The sequence below is a fragment of the Ranitomeya variabilis genome, chromosome 4 (genome assembly GCF_051348905.1).
Source record: "Ranitomeya variabilis isolate aRanVar5 chromosome 4, aRanVar5.hap1, whole genome shotgun sequence".
In the NCBI taxonomy this organism is placed as follows: Eukaryota; Metazoa; Chordata; class Amphibia; order Anura; family Dendrobatidae; genus Ranitomeya; species Ranitomeya variabilis.
Genome location: NC_135235.1, coordinates 500,244,303 through 500,267,104, shown reverse-complemented (window position 1 = coordinate 500,267,104; position 22,802 = coordinate 500,244,303). Strand labels below are relative to the sequence as shown.

At 40.8% G+C, this 22,802-nt stretch overlaps 1 protein-coding gene across 2 annotated transcripts in view; it reads right to left on the bottom strand.

The window, feature by feature from the left end:
• WNK4 (WNK lysine deficient protein kinase 4) overlaps positions 1-22,802 on the bottom strand; it is a 177,570-nt gene that overhangs the window by 3,223 nt on the left and 151,545 nt on the right. For both annotated transcript variants that reach the window (XM_077252009.1, XM_077252010.1), the window contains exons 16-20: positions 6,302-6,359; positions 5,343-6,015; positions 2,457-2,659; positions 1,593-1,687; positions 244-303 (exon numbers count right to left, since the gene is read on the bottom strand). In XM_077252009.1, coding sequence (XP_077108124.1) covers positions 244-303; positions 1,593-1,687; positions 2,457-2,659; positions 5,343-6,015; positions 6,302-6,359 — 1,089 coding nt within the window. The remainder of the gene's footprint in view (positions 1-243; positions 304-1,592; positions 1,688-2,456; positions 2,660-5,342; positions 6,016-6,301; positions 6,360-22,802) is intronic.

The following is a 22,802-nucleotide window of genomic DNA, read 5'->3' as shown; positions in this document are numbered from 1 at the left end:
AGTTACCTGCAGATTACCCCACTCACATAATTAAGTATCATTTCAGGTGGTGACAAGTTCCCTTTAAACCATTGTGACATGTCTGAGAGTTCAGGCTCCTGCTGAACAGTATGGCTCCTTCCAAATATAGAAAATAGTTAGATCTACTTCTAACATCACTGAAATTGATTTTAGCATCATTTCCATTTATAATTTTTTCATCAAACCTGATATTTAAAAATGCACATTTGACTATTAGATTACCTTTACTTTCCCTTTCTCGTCCTGATCACAAGAGTCACTGTGAATTCCCCCAGTAGTCACCTAAAACAAATCAAAATATTGCAACTATTATTTCTATGTAGGTCAGGTACAGAAATCAATGGAAAAGAAACATTAGTGTTGCAGGTTACAGCAGCCAGCAGGAATCCTACAGTAGTTCTGCAAGAAAAAGTTAGAACATAACAGGAAACACTTTAGGCGATCACACTGAAAATTTTGTGTAGACATTTTTATCTGTTACTTAAATTCATTAGGTTGCACAAATGTATATGTACAGTATACATGTTTGGGAGGAAGAGGGGTTACACTTATTCGGATTGCCAAATGTTTGATGCTGTTCTACTACCTTGAAAATAATTTATTTAAGGAGAAATTTAGGCACTCAGACATTTTTTCACTTTCGATTTTTTATCCCCACCTTTACCCCTAAATGATCAGTTATTTCATATTTACGGTTTTGTTTTTGTGTTCCTCTGTTTGCTCCAAAAACCATAGCTTTTTTACTTTTCAGACAACATAGCCTTTTGAGGCTGCAGGGAGAATATAACTTCATTTTCTCCCTGTAGCCGCCTCTACAGTAAGTCTGCTAGGCATGATTTAAACGCTATTTACCTGCAGATAAAGACTATATCTGCAGGTATATAGCATTTTTGGAGGTTACAAGTTCACTTCATGGTCAATCAGACAAGAAAAACAAATTTTAACTAAAATGTGATACAAACCTCAGAGCATTACTAAAAGGGCATGACTCTTCTAATATGTTCCTTTGGATGCTTTACCAAAGCTGCTTGCCCCATCAAGCTTTAAGGGCTTGTCCACCACTTAGACAAAGCCTATGTTTCCCCCTAGTAAAATAATAAAACTTGTACTCCCCTGCGGTGCTGGCGCCATTCCGGAGATGTTGGCACTGGCTCTCCCGTGGTTTGGTGACATTGTTATGTAAAGTTATCCCTGCAGCCAATCAGCGATGGCTTAATTCTCTTCTGCTACAGACATAATTGACGTTTGGAAGAGATAAGAGAGCAGCCGCAGTTCTTCCTCCAGATGTCTGATTTGTCAGAAGGAAGGGAGAGTAAAGCCAGCACTGATTGGCAGAAAAGATTGCGCTACATTACCATGTCACCTGAGCCCTAGGAGAGCCAATGCCGATATTGCAGGAACGGCACCAGCACCCGAGGTGAGTATAAGTGTCATTATTTTAGGGGAAACATAGAGATTGAGAAGGGGGTGTCCGAGTAGTGGACAACCTCTTTAAAGAGATGACACAGACATGTTCCATCAGATGTAATATAATGGCACTAGCATGCTGACAATTCAACGTGTCTACTCACCATTCTCGTTACATCTCCCGTAAATGTGACCCCTTTTCCTGGACGTTGATCCTGTGATCCCGTACTGCTTCCTCCGAGTGAATTCTTCCTAATTCCTGTTTATATGATATGTAATAATAGCTATTATTTAATTGATTAGAAAACAGAAAAAAAAAACACTTTAAATATGTTGTAATATGGTGAGTCACCGTTGTTTAAATTTTCATTTAATAAATCAATAGCGCACATAAAAATAAGTAACTTTGTAATACATCTTATCAAAGAAATCAGCTTCTTTCTCCTCCTGGATTGATCTTTCATTCTCAGTTAATGGATAAAATCTGTATTTAATGAAGACAGATTTCTCCATTACTGAAATAGGAAATGACAGTTGGTGCTAAAAAGATTCTATAAAGAGGAAGCAGGAGGGACTAGAGTCAGACACTGACATTCTGCTGCACGGACTCCTGAAATGAGGTACAATACTTCATAGAACTTAATGGGCACCAACAGTCATCTCCTATCTCAATAATGGGAAAGTCTGTATACACTGTAGACAGATTTTACCCAGGAATTGAGAATGTTGAGAATAAATGATCAGTCCAGAAAGAGAGAATCTGATAAGATACATTACAAAGCTTCTTAATTTCACTTATAACTATTAAATTATGAACAAGAATTAAAACACTAGTTACTGTTTAAGTGAAATGATTGTAGCACAGCCAAAAAAAACATCATGTAGTTTTCACTATCAAGAGTTTGAGAAAAATGTGTTTTTGTTATGGAAAACTGCAATTTTTAGAGTAGTCTCAAAAACAGCATAACTGTTGTAAGAAAATGTATTAAATAAGTATTATTGAAGTGTAAAATAGAATAAAAGCTTACCAGTTGCTGGGAGGAGATCTAATCTCTGCAAACTGTTTCTTCTTGATGGGTTGAAGCTGCCCTTGGAAAGGCGCCTTTGTCTGCTGGAGAGCATGGCTGCTGGAGAGACAATTCCTGGTGGAGGCACTTTTCCCATTCTGTAGTACAGCTCCTCAATCTCTTTCTTCTGCAGAGCTTGTAATAGCTGCACTTCGGACATGTGTCTACAAAACAGATACAAGGATGTCAGGTCTCTAATTTCCGTATATTGTGTTTTCATGTTCATTATGAATCAGTAAATGCTAAGTAGTGTAATACAATACAGCATATGTAACATCATCTAATTTGATCCCACATCTGATTTGTAACTCTGTCACCATACACTCTGATCAGCTCTGTCACCATACCCTCTGATCAGATCTGTCACCATACCCTCTGATCAGCTGTCACCATACACTCTGATTAGCTCTGTCACCATACCCTCTGATCAGCTGTCACCATACACTCTGATTAGCTCTGTCACCATACCCTCTGATCAGCTCTGTCACATACACTGATCAGCTCTGTCACCATACTCTCTGATCAGCTCTGTCACCATACACTCTGATCAGCTGTCACCATACCCTCTGATCAGATCTGTCACCATACCCTCTGATCAGCTGTCACCATACACTCTGATCAGCTCTACCACCTTACACTCTGGTCAGCTCTGCCACCATACACTCTGATCAGCTCTATCACCATCACTCTGATCAGCTCTGTCACCATACACTCTGATCAGCTCTGTCACCATACATTCTGATCAGCTCTGTCACCATACACTCTGATCAGCTTTGTCACCATACACTATGATCAGCTCTGTCACCATACACTCTGATCAGCTCTGTCACCATACACTCTGATCAGCTCTATCACCGTACACTCTGATCAGCTCTGTCACCATACACTCTGATCAGGTCTGTCACCATACACTCTGATCAGCTCTGTCACCATACACTCTGATCAGCTCTGTCACCATACTCTCTGATCAGCTCTGTCACCATACGCTCTGATCAGCTCTGTCACCATACCCTCTGATCAGCTCTGTCACCATACCCTCTGATCAGCTGTCACCATACACTCTGATCAGCTCTGTCACCATACACTCTGATCAGCTCTGTCACCATACCCTCTGATCAGATCTGTCACCATACTCTCTGATCAGCTCTGTCACCATACTCTCTGATCGGCTCTGTCACCATACCCTCTGATCGGGCCTGTCACCATACCCTCTGATCAGCTCTGTCACCATACCCTCTGATCAGCTCTGTCACCATACCCTCTGATCAGCTCTGTCACCATACCCTCTGATCAGCTCTGTCACCATATTCTCTGATCAGCTCTGTCACCATACACTCTGATCAGCTCTGTCACCATACCCTCTGATCAGCTCTGTCACCATACCCTCTGATCAGCTCTGTCACCATATTCTCTGATCAGCTCTGTCACCATATTCTCTGATCAGCTCTGTCACCATACACTCTGATCAGCTCTGTCACCATACCCTCTGATCAGGCCTGTCACCATACCCTCTGATCAGCTCTGTCACCATACCCTCTGATCAGCTCTGTCACCGCACTCTCTGATCAGCTGTCACCATACCCTCTGATCAGCTCTGTCACCATACCCTCTGATCAGCTCTGTCACCATACCCTCTGATCAGCTCTGTCACCATACCCTCTGATCAGCTCTGTCACCATATATTCTGATCAGCTCTGTCACCATACACTCTGATCAGCTCTGTCACCATACACTCTGATCAGCTCTGTCACCATACACTCTGATCAGCTCTGTCACCATACACTCTGATCAGCTCTGTCACCGCACTCTCTGATCAGCTCTGTCACCATACCCTCTGATCAGCTCTGTCACCATACCCTCTGATCAGCTCTGTCACCATACCCTCTGATCAGCTCTGTCACCATACTCTCTGATCAGCTCTGTCACCATACACTCTGATCAGCTCTGTCACCATACACTCTGATCAGCTTTGTCACCATACCCTCTGATCAGCTCTGTCACCATACCCTCTGATCAGCTCTGTCACCATACACTCTGATCAGCTCTGTCACCATACACTCTGATCAGCTCTGTCACCATACCCTCTGATCAGCTCTGTCACCATACATTCTGATCAGCTCTGTCACCATACACTCTGATCAGCTCTGTCACCATACATGTCTCATATCGATAAGTTACACTGTGCCATGAAAATCCAAGACAAAGCTTCAATGTTGGAGACTGAAGAAAAGTCCTGGATGAACAAAGTAATTCTAAGAAAACCCCTAGAAAGAAAACTCCAATCCATACAATTCGTCTCCATGTTCTCTACTGTGCTCCCGTGAGCCCTTTCTTCACAATCACTAGGACAGCTGGATTTTACTATCATTTTTGGATGATATTACATTTAATTTACATCAGACCTGAGTAATGGAAACCATACAACTTCTATTCTCAAACTTTATTACACTACGCCACTAATAAAGAGTGTCAAATTTAGGAAACATTTGGGCCCCGATTCATAATTAGCTTTTTTTTTTACGTGACTTTTATGTCTTGTGGTATACATCATCGCTTTTTGTGCCAAATTCTTCAAAACAGCATTTGAAGGTTAATGAATATTACACATAATTAAAGATTCTCCTTTTTTGTCTTTAACTATTTTTGTGCTTTGTTAGAGCAAAAAGTAGGACATTCCTTTAAAACTAATTTGATGACAGTTGGGTTTTGGCCGCAGACCACCACATTCATGGTTCTTCAAAAAACATCAATTGTGAAACATGGATGGAACGCAACCTAGCCCTAACAGATAAGTATTATTTTTTCTTATGGTAGCAGTAGCCACCCTCGCTTTTCTATGAAACTTACTTCTGTCTCAGTTGCTGAAGCTCCTCAAAGATCTCCTCGTCTTCACTCTCAGTGTCATCGCTGCTGACATAGGAGATACCTCTCGTGTAGTGAAGCCACACCTGAACCGTGGAGATCTGCTGAGGTGTCTTCTCCGTGTTCTCTTCCCCGCTAGAACCCCTTGTGTCCACATCCTTCCCATCACTTACTGCTATTACTTTAGTATTGTCCACAGTGTTTTCTCCATTAACAATGCTGCCATGTTGGATAAGGCTTTCAGTGGTGGAGTTATCGAAACTGCCATCTTGGTTCATAGTATTGTTGTTGAGGACACAAGCACAAGGGTCTGCTTTACCTCCGTCATTACTCACTGGGGTATAGCCTTCCCTGTCATCACAAAGATCCCCCAGATCCTGGCTGCAGGTGTCAGATTCTGAACAACTGAGCGGCTTGTCCCACGTAGCCGTGTCCATCTTAACATTGGGAGTAAGTCTCTCAGGTTCGGAGAAGTTCCCCTCTGTCTCTTCATCTGTGGTGAAGTCTGTATCAGAGGAAGCGGTCTCATAGAGCTCAGGTGTCGTGTCGGAGGTCTGAGACACTTCAGGACTGCTGTTGAGGCTCCATGCCGTGTCGTTTTCAGTAGGGTCTTTCGTGGTCGTTACTTGAAATCTCCCAACAACTTTCGGCTTGGCCTCTGTGAATTGACCAAAAAGAGATGATTTTCAATGGTAGAAATCCTTTTTTGAATACTGTAAATTGTTGCAATTTACTGGAACTGCTTACATGGCCACTCTCTAACATTTCGAAGGGTGGGTCAAGAGCAATATCCCATCCAATATAAGATATATTCCTTTAGTGCTATAGAACTAGATAAAGTCACATTTACATATATGGATAGATATTTTTGCTGTCCTGTTCCCTAACCGAGGTATGGAATATCTATATAAACACAAAGTGGGATAGAAATAACAGAACTTTACCGATAGAGATGGCACTTGGTTGAGGAGTCAGTGGAGGAACTGGAGAAGGAGGTTGTACCTTGAGAAAAAAAAGGAGTAATATTAAAACATGGAAAACTTCAGGCATTGTAATGACTCAACTCTTGAACGGAAATAGAAAAATTATTCAAAAACAATTTTTTTTCTAATTTTTATTTCAATTTCTTGCATTTCCCAATCTGACCACAAGATGTCGCATCATTAGCATTTCTTGACGACAACTCTAAGACCTAAAGAGGCTTTAAGAATAGGTAGAGATCTAATTAATAGTGAGCAATTTTGTATTGTAAAATCTGGTGGCAGATGGACTTTAAATAATGTTGTAAGATTATTGGTCTCACATAATGTAACAAATCAGCCCAATATTTGAGTTTCATGGACACAGTCATCTATCATTAGGCAGAGGGATTTAGTACTGAAACGGAGCAGCATTTCCCAGTGAGGCCTGATAGGACAGTGACGGGATGATTGTAGATCACACTTATTTTATCTCATTTTATGTGATGACAGCTCTTCACATTTCCACCCTTTACATATCACCATAATCAGTATCCCAGGCTTCCAGCATATTCTGCGATAATGTTATCATCATCATTACACCGCGCACTTTACTATCTTTCTGATGACAGCCAGTATTACCGAATTACCAAATCAGCCAGTAATTCAGTGGCATAAGGCGAATGGCATACAGATGTCTGAGGCTGGAAATAACATCGAATATCGCGGAGGTACATGACAACTTTGGTGGTTTTGCACTCAGGAAACTCAAGTTAAACCTCCATTATACAGACACATGGGCCATGGTGATAACTGCAATGTGATCAGCCAAGATCCAACTTCTTCCTGGCTATAGTAATCCATTCTGCATTTCATAAGGGCAGCACAACAGTCCTGTACAAGTAGCATCTGGATAGATTATAAAGGAAAAGTATTGCAGTAGTCAGACTTTTTACCCCCTATGATCTAAAAGGAATTAGTCAACTGATTTTTGTTATGTAGTCTGAGAGCAGCATGATATAGGGGTATAGACTCTGATTCCAGTGATGGGTCACTTACTAGGCTGTGTTGCTGTTTCGATAAAATCAGTGTTTTATCAGCAAGAGATTATCACTACAGGACTAGGTGTCTCGTGCCTCCTAGTCAATGCTTTGTGTAACCCCACCCACACCAATGTTTAGCGGCTTACTGTCATATCAGTGATATATCGGGGTTATACAGGGCTCAGCCTTCTGAACACTGGTAGATCTGCAGTAGAGAAAACTGTGGCTGTGTGGTTTCACACTTGCGTTTTGATCTGCAGCGTTTTAGCGCTAAAAAACGCATGCGTTTTTTTTCCTATACTTAACATTAAAAAACGCATGCGTTTTTTTTGCATGCGTTTTGACGCGTTTTCAGCAATGCATGCGTTTTTTGATGCGTGCGTTTAGTTGCAGAAATGCAACCTGTAGTAATTTCTAGTGGCGTTTTTTTGCCGCAAAAAAACGCATGCGTTTATTCGCGGCAAAAAAATGCATTGCTGTCTATGTAAACGCATGCGTTTTGAAGCACATGCGTTTGCTGGCGTTAAAAACGCATGCGTTTTTATAGAAAAACACAAGAAAAAACAAGAAAACCCTAACCCTACCCCTAACCCTAACCCTGACAAGCCACCCCCCACCATCAAGGTGATAAAGGGATCCAAACCCTAACCCTACCCCTAACCCTATATGACAGTCAATACTCTACGAGTTTATATTTTTAGTACTCTATAGCAATACCATATATCTTGGGGTGTCCACATTGAACAAAGCTTTTTATTAGAAGAATGTCCTGGTCACCAGGTCAACATAATAGCCAATTCCTATGGATCCCTAGGGTTAGGGTTAGGGGTAGGGTTAGGATCCCTTTATCACCTTGATGGTGGGGGGTGGCTTGTCAGGGTTAGGGTTAGGGTTTGGATCCCTTTATCACCTTGATGGTGGGGGGGTGGCTTGTCAGGGGTAGGGTTAGGGTTTGGATCCCTTTATCACCTTGATGGTGGGGGGTGGCTTGTCAGGGTTAGGGTTAGGGTTTGGATCCCTTTATCACCTTGATGGTGGGGGGTGGCTTGTCAGGGTTAGGGTTAGGGTTTGGATCCCTTTATCACCTTGATGGTGGGGGGGTGGCTTGTCAGGGGTAGGGTTAGGGTTTGGATCCCTTTATCACCTTGATGGTGGGGGGTGGCTTGTCAGGGTTAGGGTTAGGGTTTGGATCCCTTTATCACCTTGATGGTGGGGGGTGGCTTGTCAGGGTTAGGGTTAGGGTTTGGATCCCTTTATCACCTTGATGGTGGGGGGTGGCTTATCAGTGACCTGGTGACCAGGACATTCTAATAAAAAGCTACCCCTAACCCTAACCCTAGGGATCCTAATCCTAACCCTATCCATAACCCTAACCCTAACCCTAGCTATTTTACTGTTAGGGCAGTGAGAATCTGGAATTGCTTGCCTGAGGAGGTGGTGATGGCGAACTCAGTTGAGGGGTTCAAGAGAGGCCTGGATGTCTTCCTGGAGCAGAACAATATTGTATCATGCAATTATTAGGTTCTGTAGAAGCACGTAGATCTGGGGATTTATTATGATGGAATATAGGCTGAACTGGATGGACAAATGTCTTTTTTCGGCCTTACTAACTATGTTACTATGTTACTATGTAACTATTTCTATTTATAGTGGGTTTTCTAGATGATTTTGATGATTGGCAGCTGTCACACACTTCTAGCATGCGTTTAAAAAACGCAAACGCATGAAAAAACGCATGGAAACGCGGCAAAACGCCGCGTTTTTTTTTCTGCATGCAAAAACGCATGCGTCTAAAAAACGCGGTGTTTTGCCGCGTTTACATGCGTTTTTTCACCACATGCGTTTTTTTTAAAACGCTGCAGATCAAAACGCAAGTGTGAAACCAGCCTCAAAATCACAGCAAACAGTCCAGCAAGTGACATAGTGCTGATATCAGGCTCTCAAGCTCTACAACATGCTGCACCCAGATTACATAGCACAAACCTGGTGACTGATTCCTTTAAGTAGTCATATGCATGGAGATGGGAGAGTAGTAGTAAAAAGGACAGCGTGGCAGTCTAACCAATGCAAACATCTAGATAATTACTAAGGTTATAAAACATTGGGAATGTACCGCTATGGGGCTTGTCACACCAGGGTCCCCAGGGATAGTGACTTCCAATGATCACTCCTGCTCCTGACGTGGGTCTATTACTATGGAATGCCACTTTAGGTAACAATAATTGTATTTTATTCATTACTTCAGAAAATGACATAGGCCTAAGTAATATACGGAGATGTATTTAGGTTCACTAACTCTGCCACATATTCTTTAATCAGTGGATCACATTGCCTTTTATTGAGGACCAGATTACTTGTATTCTTTAGGACATAACTATTCTGGATTATCATTTCTTAAAATGACGTGTTGTGCTATTCCTCTGTTAAGTCTCCTAAAAGGTTTACAAATAAATTGACAACTGGGTGATGCCATTGGGGTATATCCCTATACGGGCAGTATCCAGTCATTGCCGCCAGTGTGGGGACACCACTTTCCTGGTAGCACTCAGTTGTCAATTTATTTTGAAACTTTTGGAGGGATTAACAGAAGAACAGAACAACAAACAGTTTGAAGAAAAGATGCTCCAGAATCGTTATTTCACGAGGACTACCAATAATGACTAAAACCATTTCGGTTTAACATTCCCGATGATGAGCATCTTGACACTTTCTCACTCTCAGCACTGATTGGACAGGGTCATAGTCCTGTAGCTACTCATCCTATGACATAATAACCTAGGTGTCAGGGGCTGACATACCATTGGTGCAACCTAGGCAGCTGCATAAGGGCCCAAGAGGTAAGGGGGCCACTTCCACCACCAAAGCAGGTGGAATTTTGCCTTATGATGAGCTTTTCTACTGAATACGGACCATATACTGTTCTTATACAGTGGCCCTCCTCGGTCTGTGTCAGCTCCTGCCAGATGTGAATGTGTAAAACCACCTTACATCAGGGATCGTAGTTCATTATAAGAGTAGACGTATCGTAGGACTGTAATTCAACTGTTTCTATAGTATAATAAATTAAAGGGTTATTCTCCCCCCAAAAACTATTTTACCCCCCATCTACAGGATTGTGGATAGCTTGCTGATCTCTGGATTCTAGCAATCCCAAGATTGAGGCTCTGGAACCCCGAAAACAAGCAGCCACGTCTTGCAATAAGCGGACTTGCGCATGCTCTGCCTCCACTCCATTCTTTGTCACTAGGACTTTCAGAAATAGCCAAGTATAGCACTCAGCTTTCTCCGACAGTTCCATTGCCAATGAATGGAGCAGAGGTCGAGCATACCTCTGAAATGGGGCTGTATAGCTTGTTTTCAGGGTCCCAGAGCCCTGATCTTGAAATCCTTGGGGGTCAAAGTGATCAAACCCCAGCAAGTTATCCCATATCCAATGCACAGATGATAAATATCTAATTCTATAATTAGTTTTGGTGTAAAAAAATATTATTAAAAGAATAATATATATAAATAATTTAATTATAAAAAGAATGGCATTTGTTTGAATGATGAAACTTTAATGGCATGGTAGATCTCTGTATCTATTGCGTGATGACTAGGTCCCGATTCCCAGCTATTTCAAACCCTGCTCAGAATACTGAGTGCTGACATCTGGTCACACTACCAGGAACTATGTTATACTTTCCTAGATCCCTCTCTGTAACCTTTTATGCTAGTCTTATTTTTGGGCAAAGTTTGGAAAAAAATTGTAAAATCAGCTGTCCTGTGCTCATTCATCTTGTTTCCCTAAAATGCCTATTTTCTTTGCATGCCACATGTTATAAGTAAGGTATATTAAACATTTAAACAGATATTGCCTTCTCAACATAATCAATAATTAAGAATCAGTAAAGGGAACCTGTCAGGTCGGACAATGCTGTTAACATGCAGATATACAGTTGTGGCCAAAAGTATTGACACCCCTGCAATTCTGTCAGATAATACTCAGTTTCTTCCTGAAAATGATTGCAATCACAAATTCTTTGGTATTATTATCTTCATTTAATTTGTCTTAAATGAAAAAACACAAAAGAGAATGAAGCAAAAAGCAAAACATTGATCATTTCACACAAAACTCCAAAAATGGCCCAGACAAAAGTATTGGCACCCTCAGCCTAATACTTGGTTGCACAACCTTTAGCCAAAATAACTGCAACCAACCGCTTCCGGTAACCATCAATGAGTTTCTTACAATGCTCTGCCGGAATTTTAGACCATTCTTCTTTGGCAAACTGCTCCAGGTCCCTGATATTTGAAGGGTGCCTTCTCCAAACTGCCATTTTTAGATCTCTCCACAGGTGTTCTATGGGATTCAGGTCTGGACTCATTGCTGGCCACCTTAGAAGTCTCCAGTGCTTTCTCTCAAACCATTTTCTAGTGCTTTTTGAAGTGTGTTTTGGGTCATTGTCCTGCTGGAAGACCCATGACCTCTGAGGGAGACCCAGCTTTCTCACACTGGGCCCTACATTATGTTGCAAAATTTGTTGCTAGTCTTCAGACTTCATAATGCCATGCACACGGTCAAGCAGTCCAGTGCCAGAGGCAGCAAAGCAACCCCAAAACATCAGGGAACCTCCGCCATATTTGACTGTAGGGACCGTGTTCTTTTCTTTGAATGCCTCTTTTTTTCTCCTGTAAACTCTATGTTGACCCTTCGCCCAAAAAGCTCTACTTTTGTCTCATCTGACCAGAGAACATTCTTCCAAAACATTTTAGGCTTTTTCAGGTAAGTTTTGGCAAACGCCAGCCTGGTTTTTTTATGTCTCGGGGTAAGAAGTGGGGTCTTCCTGGGTCTCCTACCATACAGTCCCTTTTCATTCAGATGCCGACGGATAGAAAGGGTTGACACTATCGTACCCTCGGACTGCAGGGCAGCTTGAACTAGTTTGGATGTTAGTCGAGGTTCTTTATCCAACATCTGCACAATCTTGCGTTGAAATCTCTTGTCAATTTTTATTTTCTGTCCACATCTAGGGAGGTTAGCTACAGTGCCATGGGCTTTAAACTTCTTGATGACACTGCGCACGGTAGACACAGGAACATTCAGGTCTTTGGAGATGGACTTGTAGCCTTGAGATTGCTCATGCTTCCTCACAATTTGGTTTCTCAAGTCCTCAGATAGTTCTTCTTTCTTTTCTCCATGCTCAATGTGGTACACACAAGGACACAGGACAGAGGTTGAGTCAACTTTAATCCATGTCAACTGGTTGCAAGTGTGATTTAGTTATTGCCAACACCTGTTAGGTGCCACAGGTTAATTACAGGTGCTGTTAATTACACAAATTAGAGAAGTATCACATGATTTTTCGAACAGTGCCAATACTTTTGTCCACCCCCTTTTTTATGTTTGGTGTGGATTTATATCCAATTTGGCTTTAGGACAATTCTTTTTGTGTTTTTTCATTTAAGACAAATTAAATGAAAATAATAATACCAAAAAATTTGTGTTTGCAATCATTTTCAGGAAGAAACTGAGTATTATCTGACAGAATTGCAGGGGTGTCAATACTTTTGGCCACAACTGTAGGGTTAATCTGCAGTTTAATAGCGTTAGAAAACTGCCCAGCCACAGTACTGAAACAGTAGTTCCTTGGAGAAAATGAGTTTTATTCCTCCCAGGAGCCGCCAGCTTTCAGTTCTACAGGCGTACCAGTGTGGCCGCAGTGCATCAGTGTAAAGCTGGAGTCAAAGTGCTGGAGCGTGCTCACAGCAGCACTCACATTGCGGTAACTGTAGCGGCACTGGAGCACCTGCATGACTGAAATCCGAGGCTCCAGAGAGGAGTAAAGTTCATTTTCTCCTGGAAGCTGTACTGAAAGTAGCATTTGCCGACACGAGATGTTCCCTTTTTTAGAAGCACTCCTCCTCCCACTCCTCTTAATATATTGCAGTCATCACATTATATAGAAGTGTGTACTCACAATTGCTCATTTTGCCTTTCTACTCAGCGAATTCTTCTCTTTTCTCTATGTAGAAACAGGAAGTCTCTTGTCCCTTCATAAATCATTTCCCTCTTCACCTCCTGACCCAGCTGCTGCACCCTCCTGCCAGGGACTTTTGCAGGGACTCATGACTCATGCAGAGAAATGAGATTCCCTCTTTTTACATAGAGCTTAGGAGCATTTAGCTAGTTAGATCTTAAAGGAAACCTGTCACCCCCAAAATCGATGGTGAGGTAAGCTCACCGTCATCAGGGGCTTATCTACAGCATTCTGTACTGCTGTAGATAAGCCGCCGATGTTACCTGAAAGAGGAGAAAAAGACGTTAGATTATACTCACCCAGGGGCGGTCCCGCTCCGATGGGCATCTCAGGTCCGGTACAGCGCCTCCCATCTTCATTCCATGACGTCCTCTTCTGGTCTTCACGCTGCGGCTCTGGCACAGGCGTACTTTGTCTGCCCTGTTGAGGGCAGAGCAAAGTACGGCAGAGAGGTCAGAGAGGCCCGGCGCCTGCGCACTGCAGTACTTTGCCCTCAACAGGGCAGACAAAGTACGCCTGCGCCGGAGCCGCGGCGTGAAGACCAGAAGAGGACGTCATGGAATGAAGATAGGAGGCGCCGGAGCGGACCTGAGACACCCATTTGACCGGACCGCAGCGGGACCGCCCCTGGGTGAGTATAATCTAACCTCTTTTTCTCCTCTTTCAGGTTACATCGGGGGCTTATCTACAGCATTACAGAATGCTGTAGATAAGCCCCTGATGACGGTGAGCTTACCTCATCATCGATTTTGGGGGTGACAGGTTCCCTTTAATCACGTCATGTCATCGACCCAATGGAAAAGAGAAGAATTAGCTGAGTAGAAGGGAAAAGCACACCCTTAGCTGGCTCAATGCCCCTGCATTTGACAGCAATTCTTCCTAATTCCCCCTACTTCTAGACACGTGTTCCTTGTGAGGAGGGAGGAAACCTTTGGCAGTCACCTCTGTCAGCGGCCTATCTTTTCTGGGAATAGTTATTAAAATCCAACTTCTGTCTCCATCATCTGACGTCTGTACAGACTCCGGCCATCCCCATTCACATGAAATGGTCAGACAACGTTCTTACATGTTGTGTGGGCACCTTAATATCACTCCAATTTCTCATCGTTCAAGGCTTGTCTGTGGCTGTTCGGCCATGGAGAACCCATCCATGATGTAGTATAATGAGCATACTCTTCACATCTGAACTGTTGCTCTTGCAGCTTTTGTAGCGTGGAAATTAAACTACATAACCTGGAAAGTTGGCCTCCTAACCACCAAGATGATGGTCACTTCTGCTCTTCAGTATGAACCAACATTTGTCTATGGAGCTTGAATGGTGGCATGCTAGATTTTCTGTCCATTGGCTATAAGGTCAAAATGATGTCCACTTAGTTTTTGCCACATAATTTTTGATAGCTAAATAATTAAAAGGCCCAATTTACACAAGACAATGAATAATTAGGTAAATGAGCATTTGTTGGCATGTTTGCTCATCATTGCCCAGAATATGGGCGCAGTCGAACGGTGTAGAAATTGGAGCGAGATCAGAATGCAGTGCACGGACTGGCTGGCGGCTCTCCCGACCAGAGAGTGAAAGCTGCATAGAAATACATGATCTGTCACATCCGGGTGGGGAGAGCCGCCAGCCAGTCCGTGAGTTTCGATTTCGCTCCAATTTATATAGCCGTCTGACTGAGTCCAAAAAATGTTCAATAATTAAATGAAGAAACACTTGATTGCATATTATATGTAGTCATAAAAATAATCTGCAACACATCCCCATAGGGTAAACAGGGAATGTGCGGCCGACAATAAAGAAACTACATGGGGACGACCGTGCTAATGCTGTTGACAGCTTTTATGGAAGAAAATAAGTGGTGATCGAGTATATTGCCGATCGTGAGGAAGAAGGAAGGGAGTTTCCAGCACGTCCATCCAGTTTTGAGTAAAATTTCAATTTTATTTGAACATTTTAAAAAACAATTTTAAAAAAGAGATTAAGAGACTCTCTGCCGATCGGTGCTTGTAATGGGCAGATCATCTGTCCGTGTAATTGGGTCTCACCAGACAAATGCCCCCCTCCCCCTACCATTAGCTCTATTCTAAATGTAAGACAAACATCACAGTCAACTTTGTTCTAGATTTTATTCAGAAAATTATTTCTGCAAAAAGTAAAAACATTTGTACGATGAGATTGTCCAATACGTGTCACAATGGCATTAAATTAAATGTAAAAGCTAATAAGACCGCAAACTCCCATTTCACATATATGATGAGCGGGCACCCACATGTATACAAAAGAACATACAAAAGAAAAAGCAGCACGTCAATCTGCCTAAGAAGTCCATCTACTTCATCTGGGTCCTCCCGAGCACATTTTGGTCCTTGGCTTAGAGTTAAGCAGCTGCCAATTACCAATTTTCCTTGTACCCTTCACTACTAATACCAGATTTCTCTAGTGCCCACTTATCAGACACAAATATATGGGCGATCCCTGCCCTTCAGAGCTTACAGTCTCAAATGTCAACCACTGGGACAACCGCTTATGTTCAACATCCAAACCGATTAGATCATAAAATATAATATTGGCGCTGCATTATTTTTTACGACAATGTAACAACTAAATTAAAATGTACGAAACATTTTGGACAACATGATATTAAAAAAAAAAACAGGAAAAATCTGGCACTGTTCACACTAGGCCTTTCATGCTCAATGGATTTCGAAGAAAAAATGATGTAATGGCTTTATTGATTTTAATGGGATATTTTCTAATGGCAAATGCCCTTTTTTGAATTTTATGCTTTTTTATGGTGGCCAGAAGAGGCTGATATTCTGTTCTTTTCACCACTTAAATCAGTACAGGAATATATCTGAAAAATCTTTCTGTTAAATAGAGATCCATTAAAAACAGAAGCATGACGCCAGTGTGAATGTGGCCTATACCTACAGGTCCAATGTGCAAACATGCGCAAGGTGCAGTAACGCTGATAATGTAAAATGGGACCAAGTAGTAAATCACTTTCACCATTGTACCCCACATACTACAAGCAGACCTGTTCACGGGCCAATTCCCTAAGTACGGTACTTTTTAACGACCCTCCCTGGTGCCCTGTAGAAACATAGAGCAGGCTATAAGCTGGTCGCATGGAGAAAGAAGACAATGGGGAGCCCAGCGTCAGGTCACACAACCAAGGACAATAGGCCTCGGACTCCTCTCTAAAAGTCTATATACCCCATTGGAGCAGCCTCTCTGGTATGTACACCTACAAAAATGAAGCTAAAGGGTTTTTTTTTATCATACATAAAGTGCAATATTTTACTCTAGCAGTTATCTTACTGGTACAAGCTGCCAATGAATAGATGCCTTGGAATAGACACATATAAATTGATTATTTGTGGAAATGACTCCATATTTTACATCCCCTTACCAATTGACATGTCTATGTCTACACCTACTCCAGCTCAGGACACAACTATTTCATCATGTCACAATTATTTCTATTTAAGCATCTTTGACCCATTAAATATATGACATGAACGTTACAAGCACATAAAGGTCACTAGACTCTGCTCTTAATTCTTTGAAGTGACTTAGGCTCAGTTCACAAAACTCAGTAGCATATTTTAGCTATTAAAGGGAATCAGTCACCAGGTTTTTGTCACCTAATCTGAGAGCAGCGTAGTGTAAAGATTGAGATCCTGATTCCAGAGATGTGTCACTTACCAGGCTGCTTGCTGTAGTTTTTAAAAAATCTATGTTTTATCAGCAGCAGATTTTCACCAGTGGACTATTAATCCTGTTGCCAGGTAGTCAAGCATATTCATGATCTCTGTATAAACCCGCCTCCACCACTTATTGGCTGCTTTCTGCCCATGTTCAGTGTACATAAAAAAAACAGCCAATCAGTGGTGTGGGCGGGGTAATACATAGCTCAGCATTCAGAGCACTGGTAGATCTGCAGCAGAGAAAACAGGGATTTTATATAAAAAAAAAATACAACAAGCAGCCCAGTGATAACACATTGCTGGAATCAGGGTCTCTGCCCCTACATCATACTGGTCTCAAGAAGGAGTATCAAAAACCTGTTGACAGATTCCCTTTAAAAAAAAATATATGGACCCATGCTAAGTCAACAGGAAGGGAAAAAAACAATGTCCGCCATGGATCAGGTAAAAGCAGAAGCCATGACGCCAGTGAGAACAGAGCAACGAGATGTTCCACCCACAGAATGCCTTCTTCAATCGCAATGAAGAACGAGTCTAATAATCCAATTGTTTCAATCTAAACAAATATCAAAAGTATATCTGAATAGCTTGTACACACGAGAGACCTGTCAATCAACTAGAGCAGCGCAGGGAGAAGTCAGCCGGGGTCAGGTCTCTCCATATAATCCCCATCCGTCTCTTCCCTGAAATAAGGGGGCATTTTAGAGGGAACCACCATAGTCTGGGCAGCATGAATCGATTTACAGATTCCCTTTAAATTTTTACTCTCAAAACTGACGTAGAAGAGTGAAAGGGGATGATGATTTTTATTAGTTGCTATGCTTTTTATTTTTTATTTATGGAAAGTGTTGACACCCAGGGCTCTTTACCTTTTACTTCCTGTGTCGGGTGTTTTGGATTCTTGACGCATATGTATACATGGCAAAATAAGACCTATTTAAGGGGTTTTCTATTTGTAGACTTGTTATTTACTCGTGTGCACATCTTGTCCATTTTTACACTGTGTTGTTTCCCCGCTGAACATTCTGTGCCGATTAATTTGAGCACATTTTAGAGCCGTCAGAGCTGTTTTCCTCGCACAAAGCCCTAAATCCCTCCATTAACAATCATCTTAATTAATAGCATTACAGTTGTGTGATGGTAAAGGTAGCAATATGGCTATCTGTAGTAAGCTACTGCCTACTGCTTTACTACTGACTCCATTGTATATGCTGTATGCAGCAAGCTCTCAAGCGCCACCTAGAGGTGGCTAAAGGCAGCTAGAATGTTATCATTTAACTGTATGGGCCATCAAAACTGTCTAATAGGAGGATCATTTGTATTGTCAACTGCCACCAATCAGAACTCAGCTTTCATTTCTCCATTTCATTTTGACTAGTTCCTATGGCTAACACGTTTGTTAGAAGACTAACAGCATCTGGAGAATGAAGTTATTGTAACCACTGGATGCACTGGCCAAACATCCACCATCACCGCCATGCATCAAAATGTTTTTCTCACCATTTCAAAATAATCACTTACTAAACTGCATGCTGCAGATCTAGCAGTTCTCTGAATGCTGAGCTCTGTATAACCTCGCCCACACCACTGATTGGCAGCTTTCTGGATAGGCAGAAAGCTGCCAATTGGTGGTGGGGGCGAGGTTATACAGAATGCATAAGTATGGAGGACTACATGACAGCAGGGTAACTAGTCCTCTAATGATAATCTTCTGCTGATAAAACACTGATTTTATCAAAACTACAGAAAGCAGCCCAGTAAGTGACACCTCACTGAAATCAGGGTCTTTGTCTCTACATTATGCCGCTCTCAGTTTACGTGTCAAAAACTTCATGACAAATTTATTACCTAACCAGCACTCGAAGTTCCACCACTGGAAGCCCCACTGATTAAAAGAACTGGGTCCCAAAGTCTCCTGTGCATATGCAGAATTAGTCCGAAGTCTGTAGACAGCTGTTTGGGTATTCGTCCAAGGCACCTCACCCAGCCATCACTCTACAGCGGATGCTCTGGAAATGATAGAGTTAAAGGAAGCCACACTCTGCAGACAAGCAGATCTGTAATTGGGCTCCCTGGCCCCATTATTAGACTGTTATTAACTATTCCTTTCCCTCAGCTCAGAGGGAACAACGCCACTGAGAAGAGCCGACACTCCGAAATACTGATCACAGACGGGTCTGACTCATCTCGAAATATTTGTCACAGGTTTACAGGGTAAAACAAAGAGAAAAAAAAGGGAAACAGCCTGGTTACTTTTATTAACCCAGTATAACCTACGATTCGGGGGACAAACATACGCCCCATACTAAGAGCATTACTATTATGTCCAATGTAACGAGGATTTGTACTGAAAGATGATTAAGAGGCCAGGCACCGAGTTCACAGAGCAATCAAGGCCATGCTATGGCTTAGATCTCCCAATGTTAACGCATTCTCAAATCCTTAAATACGACCCTGCTAAATTTAACAGCATTTCATTAAAAATTTATATGTTTCTGCCAATTGTATATCAATAAAATAACTAAGGATTTAATAATTGGAATCATAATCCTATATAGTATATATATAAATCGCACACCGGAAAAAATAGTATACACGGTAGTCACCTAATAAAGTATTATAATAATCACTATTTTTGGTTCTCAACATCAGGGAAAAAAATGTACGGACGCAACAGTGTATATATAAAAATAGAAAAAAATACATCTTGCTTTATTTTATAATTCAAACATTATAGTTAAAAAATATTTCTTATGCTAAAATTATATTATGTTCCATACAGCTTTAACTTACATTTTTTTTTTATATATTGATGTATCTTTTATATATATATATATATATATATATATATATATATATATATATATATATATATATATATATATATATATTATGTACAGTAGGATATGTAACTTACAGGCAGTGTTGGTTTGTGAAGATTAGATTTGAATATAAAAGCCTTTTTTTTTTTTAAATATAACTGCGATAGTCCATTAATAAAAGAAAAACGACTCGCTTTTTATTACTGTATGTATTTTTATAGTAACTACAGAAAAAAATGGGAATTTATGTAAAATATCCCATAAGCAGTTCTCTTTGTAATTAGGTTTCAAGTCTTGTATAAAAAAAGTATAGCAAGTTCATAACTGCCGGTACATTCATTGTTTTGCGGAGGCCTCAGTCCAGTGTTGTGCTATTGTAATCAACATAGTTTTTAGAACAATTATAATAAAAAAAATAGAGATAATTTTCTTTTAAATAGAGATGATTTTCTTTTAAAAAGGACCTATGACCTAGTCAAAAGCAGACAGTTATGGTATTTCTTTTTTCTTTTGCTCTAATTTTATTGCTACTGCTCCCTTAGGTAATCTGTGTCTTTTTAAAAAAAATCTGCCATACGGTGTCAGAGAAATGGGACTTTTTTTCAATGCTAACTTTTATAGTCGTTACCTAGGGGGCAGTGCTCATAGCTTAATTATGCAACTCAGCTTAAAGACACGCCCCCAAGGAGCCATGCTTGATAAAGAGGATCGTATCTCTTGATCCATATGACCATATGATTTAAAAACAAGCAAACTGGGTTACTTGGAATAAAATAACAAAAACTGGCCACTTTTGACTTAGTGACAGATCCTCTTTAACATCACTTGATAAGTCCTAAAAAACCCTGCTATATTATACAACTAATTTTGTTAGTTCATGAAGTTCTTCTCTTTTTTTTTTCATTATTCTAAAACGTCAGTTAGATAGAATAAAAGTATACCTAAATGGTATCCAAAGAGTTGTCACCGGCCCATGACCTTAATGAAGGGGGTCTGAGCACTTATAAAATGGTTGAACTTCATTGGTTCTCATCAGAGATTTTCCCTTTTAATAGGGTAGGTAAGGGAAATTTATTAAAAGGGCATGGCCAGCTCATATACCAATGGTATATCTGGGACCCCCACCAGTTCTGAGAATGATGTGGGTGCTGGAATTAGTCATCATTGTATCCTCCTTACCGATTTTCCATTGATTTGCAGCTTGTCCCATTTGCTAGGATAGAGCCATACTGCAGTTCTCCTGCACAGGATTGATGAGGTCGAATCTCCACTGATTACATTATTAACCCTTTAATTTCCATTTCTTATGAACAGATTATGAGATTAGCAAGTCAACTATTTATCAAAGACTGGACCCTTTTCCATGAGGGCACTGATGTCACGACAATGTATTGTTCCGACATCAATATAAAGTATAAATATCTTCTATTAAAAGTGCAAAAATGGTCTGCTGCTGCTGGTAGACTAGTATCCCCTCACAATTGCCCACATTTTAGGCTGGAAACCCTTGGAATGAAATATTTTGCATGTCAAGGAAACTGTATGTTAATGTCTTTCCATATGATCCTGTTAAATTGTAATAAAAAGAAAAAAAAAGTGAAATAACTTTGGCTAAAAAAATCATTTTCTATGTCTACGAACCAAAATAATAATCCCACGACATAGCCTAAATCCCGCCAGTTCCACCTATAACTTGTCTGTTTAGTCTCTATGGACTGGAGCAATTTCGAGAATTTCTCCTTTTGTCCTGACACTAACAACTAATGTCTCCCAATGGATTCAGCTTTGGGAATACCAACTTGTCAAATAAACTAAAGCATGCATAATATTATAAAAACAATATTATTATAGAAAAGTAGAAGACACATTAAAAAAGTCAATAGTTTAAACAGTGATTAGAAAAGCAGCAGCAAAGTTTCCTCAAAACTTTTTGAATACCCTGTGAATCTATCTCTTCCTTCCCTTCTGCATAAGAGATCAGTCATGGAGAGACAAGATTGAGGAAAGTAAACAGCATTAAAAGCAAAATAATGGTTAGGAAAGGTGCCTTATAGAGTATACAGGTAGGTTTAAAGATTTCCCTTATTAGATCAGCAAATGACAATCCCTCCTGAGACAGGTAGCCTTTTCTTAAAGATACCCTCTCTGGGTTCATACATATAGGTATCAGCGCCAGGACTTGGCACCCACGTGTATGGTGTGTATGAGCCTAAAATGGAATATTACACATAACACATAACAAAGAATTTGTAAAAATAAAGGTTTATTCCCTGCTAGTTCCAAATGAAACCAATAGCACTGAAATGTCGAAAGTGTCCCTATTTTATAAATGTATGATGCAATAATATCACTAACTGATGAGATTGCAAAAAAACCTCATTCGGCAGTACACTGTATATATGCTGAATTACCCCTATATTTACATTTATAAGTAACCGCCAATCATATGCAGTTTTTTTTGTTAGACCCTAGAGGGTCTAAGAACTTGTGCAGACCATTCATTTAAAGTGCATTGATTTATATTAAATGGGTTATTCAGGATTTTTTTAATAGCCAGAAAGCAGGGGATACATTATGATATCAGAAAATGTCTTGCCACCACCAACCTTTATTAGCTCTGCTGCAGTCATGATGCTCAGATTACCATTGCATGACCACTTCAGCCAATCACTAGCCTTAACATGGATTTAGCAATTATTTAGTCCAGGGATTGGCTGTAGTGGTCATATACAAAGTCAAAACATCACCACCAAGACAGGCAGAACATTCGAGTGGTGGTGCTGGATGAGTGAGAAAGTTGCCCTTTACACTTTATATTGTTTTATCTTATACCCTGCTGTCAGGACATTTTTTAATAATTTGGTTAAACTTATGATCAGCTCACAACAGT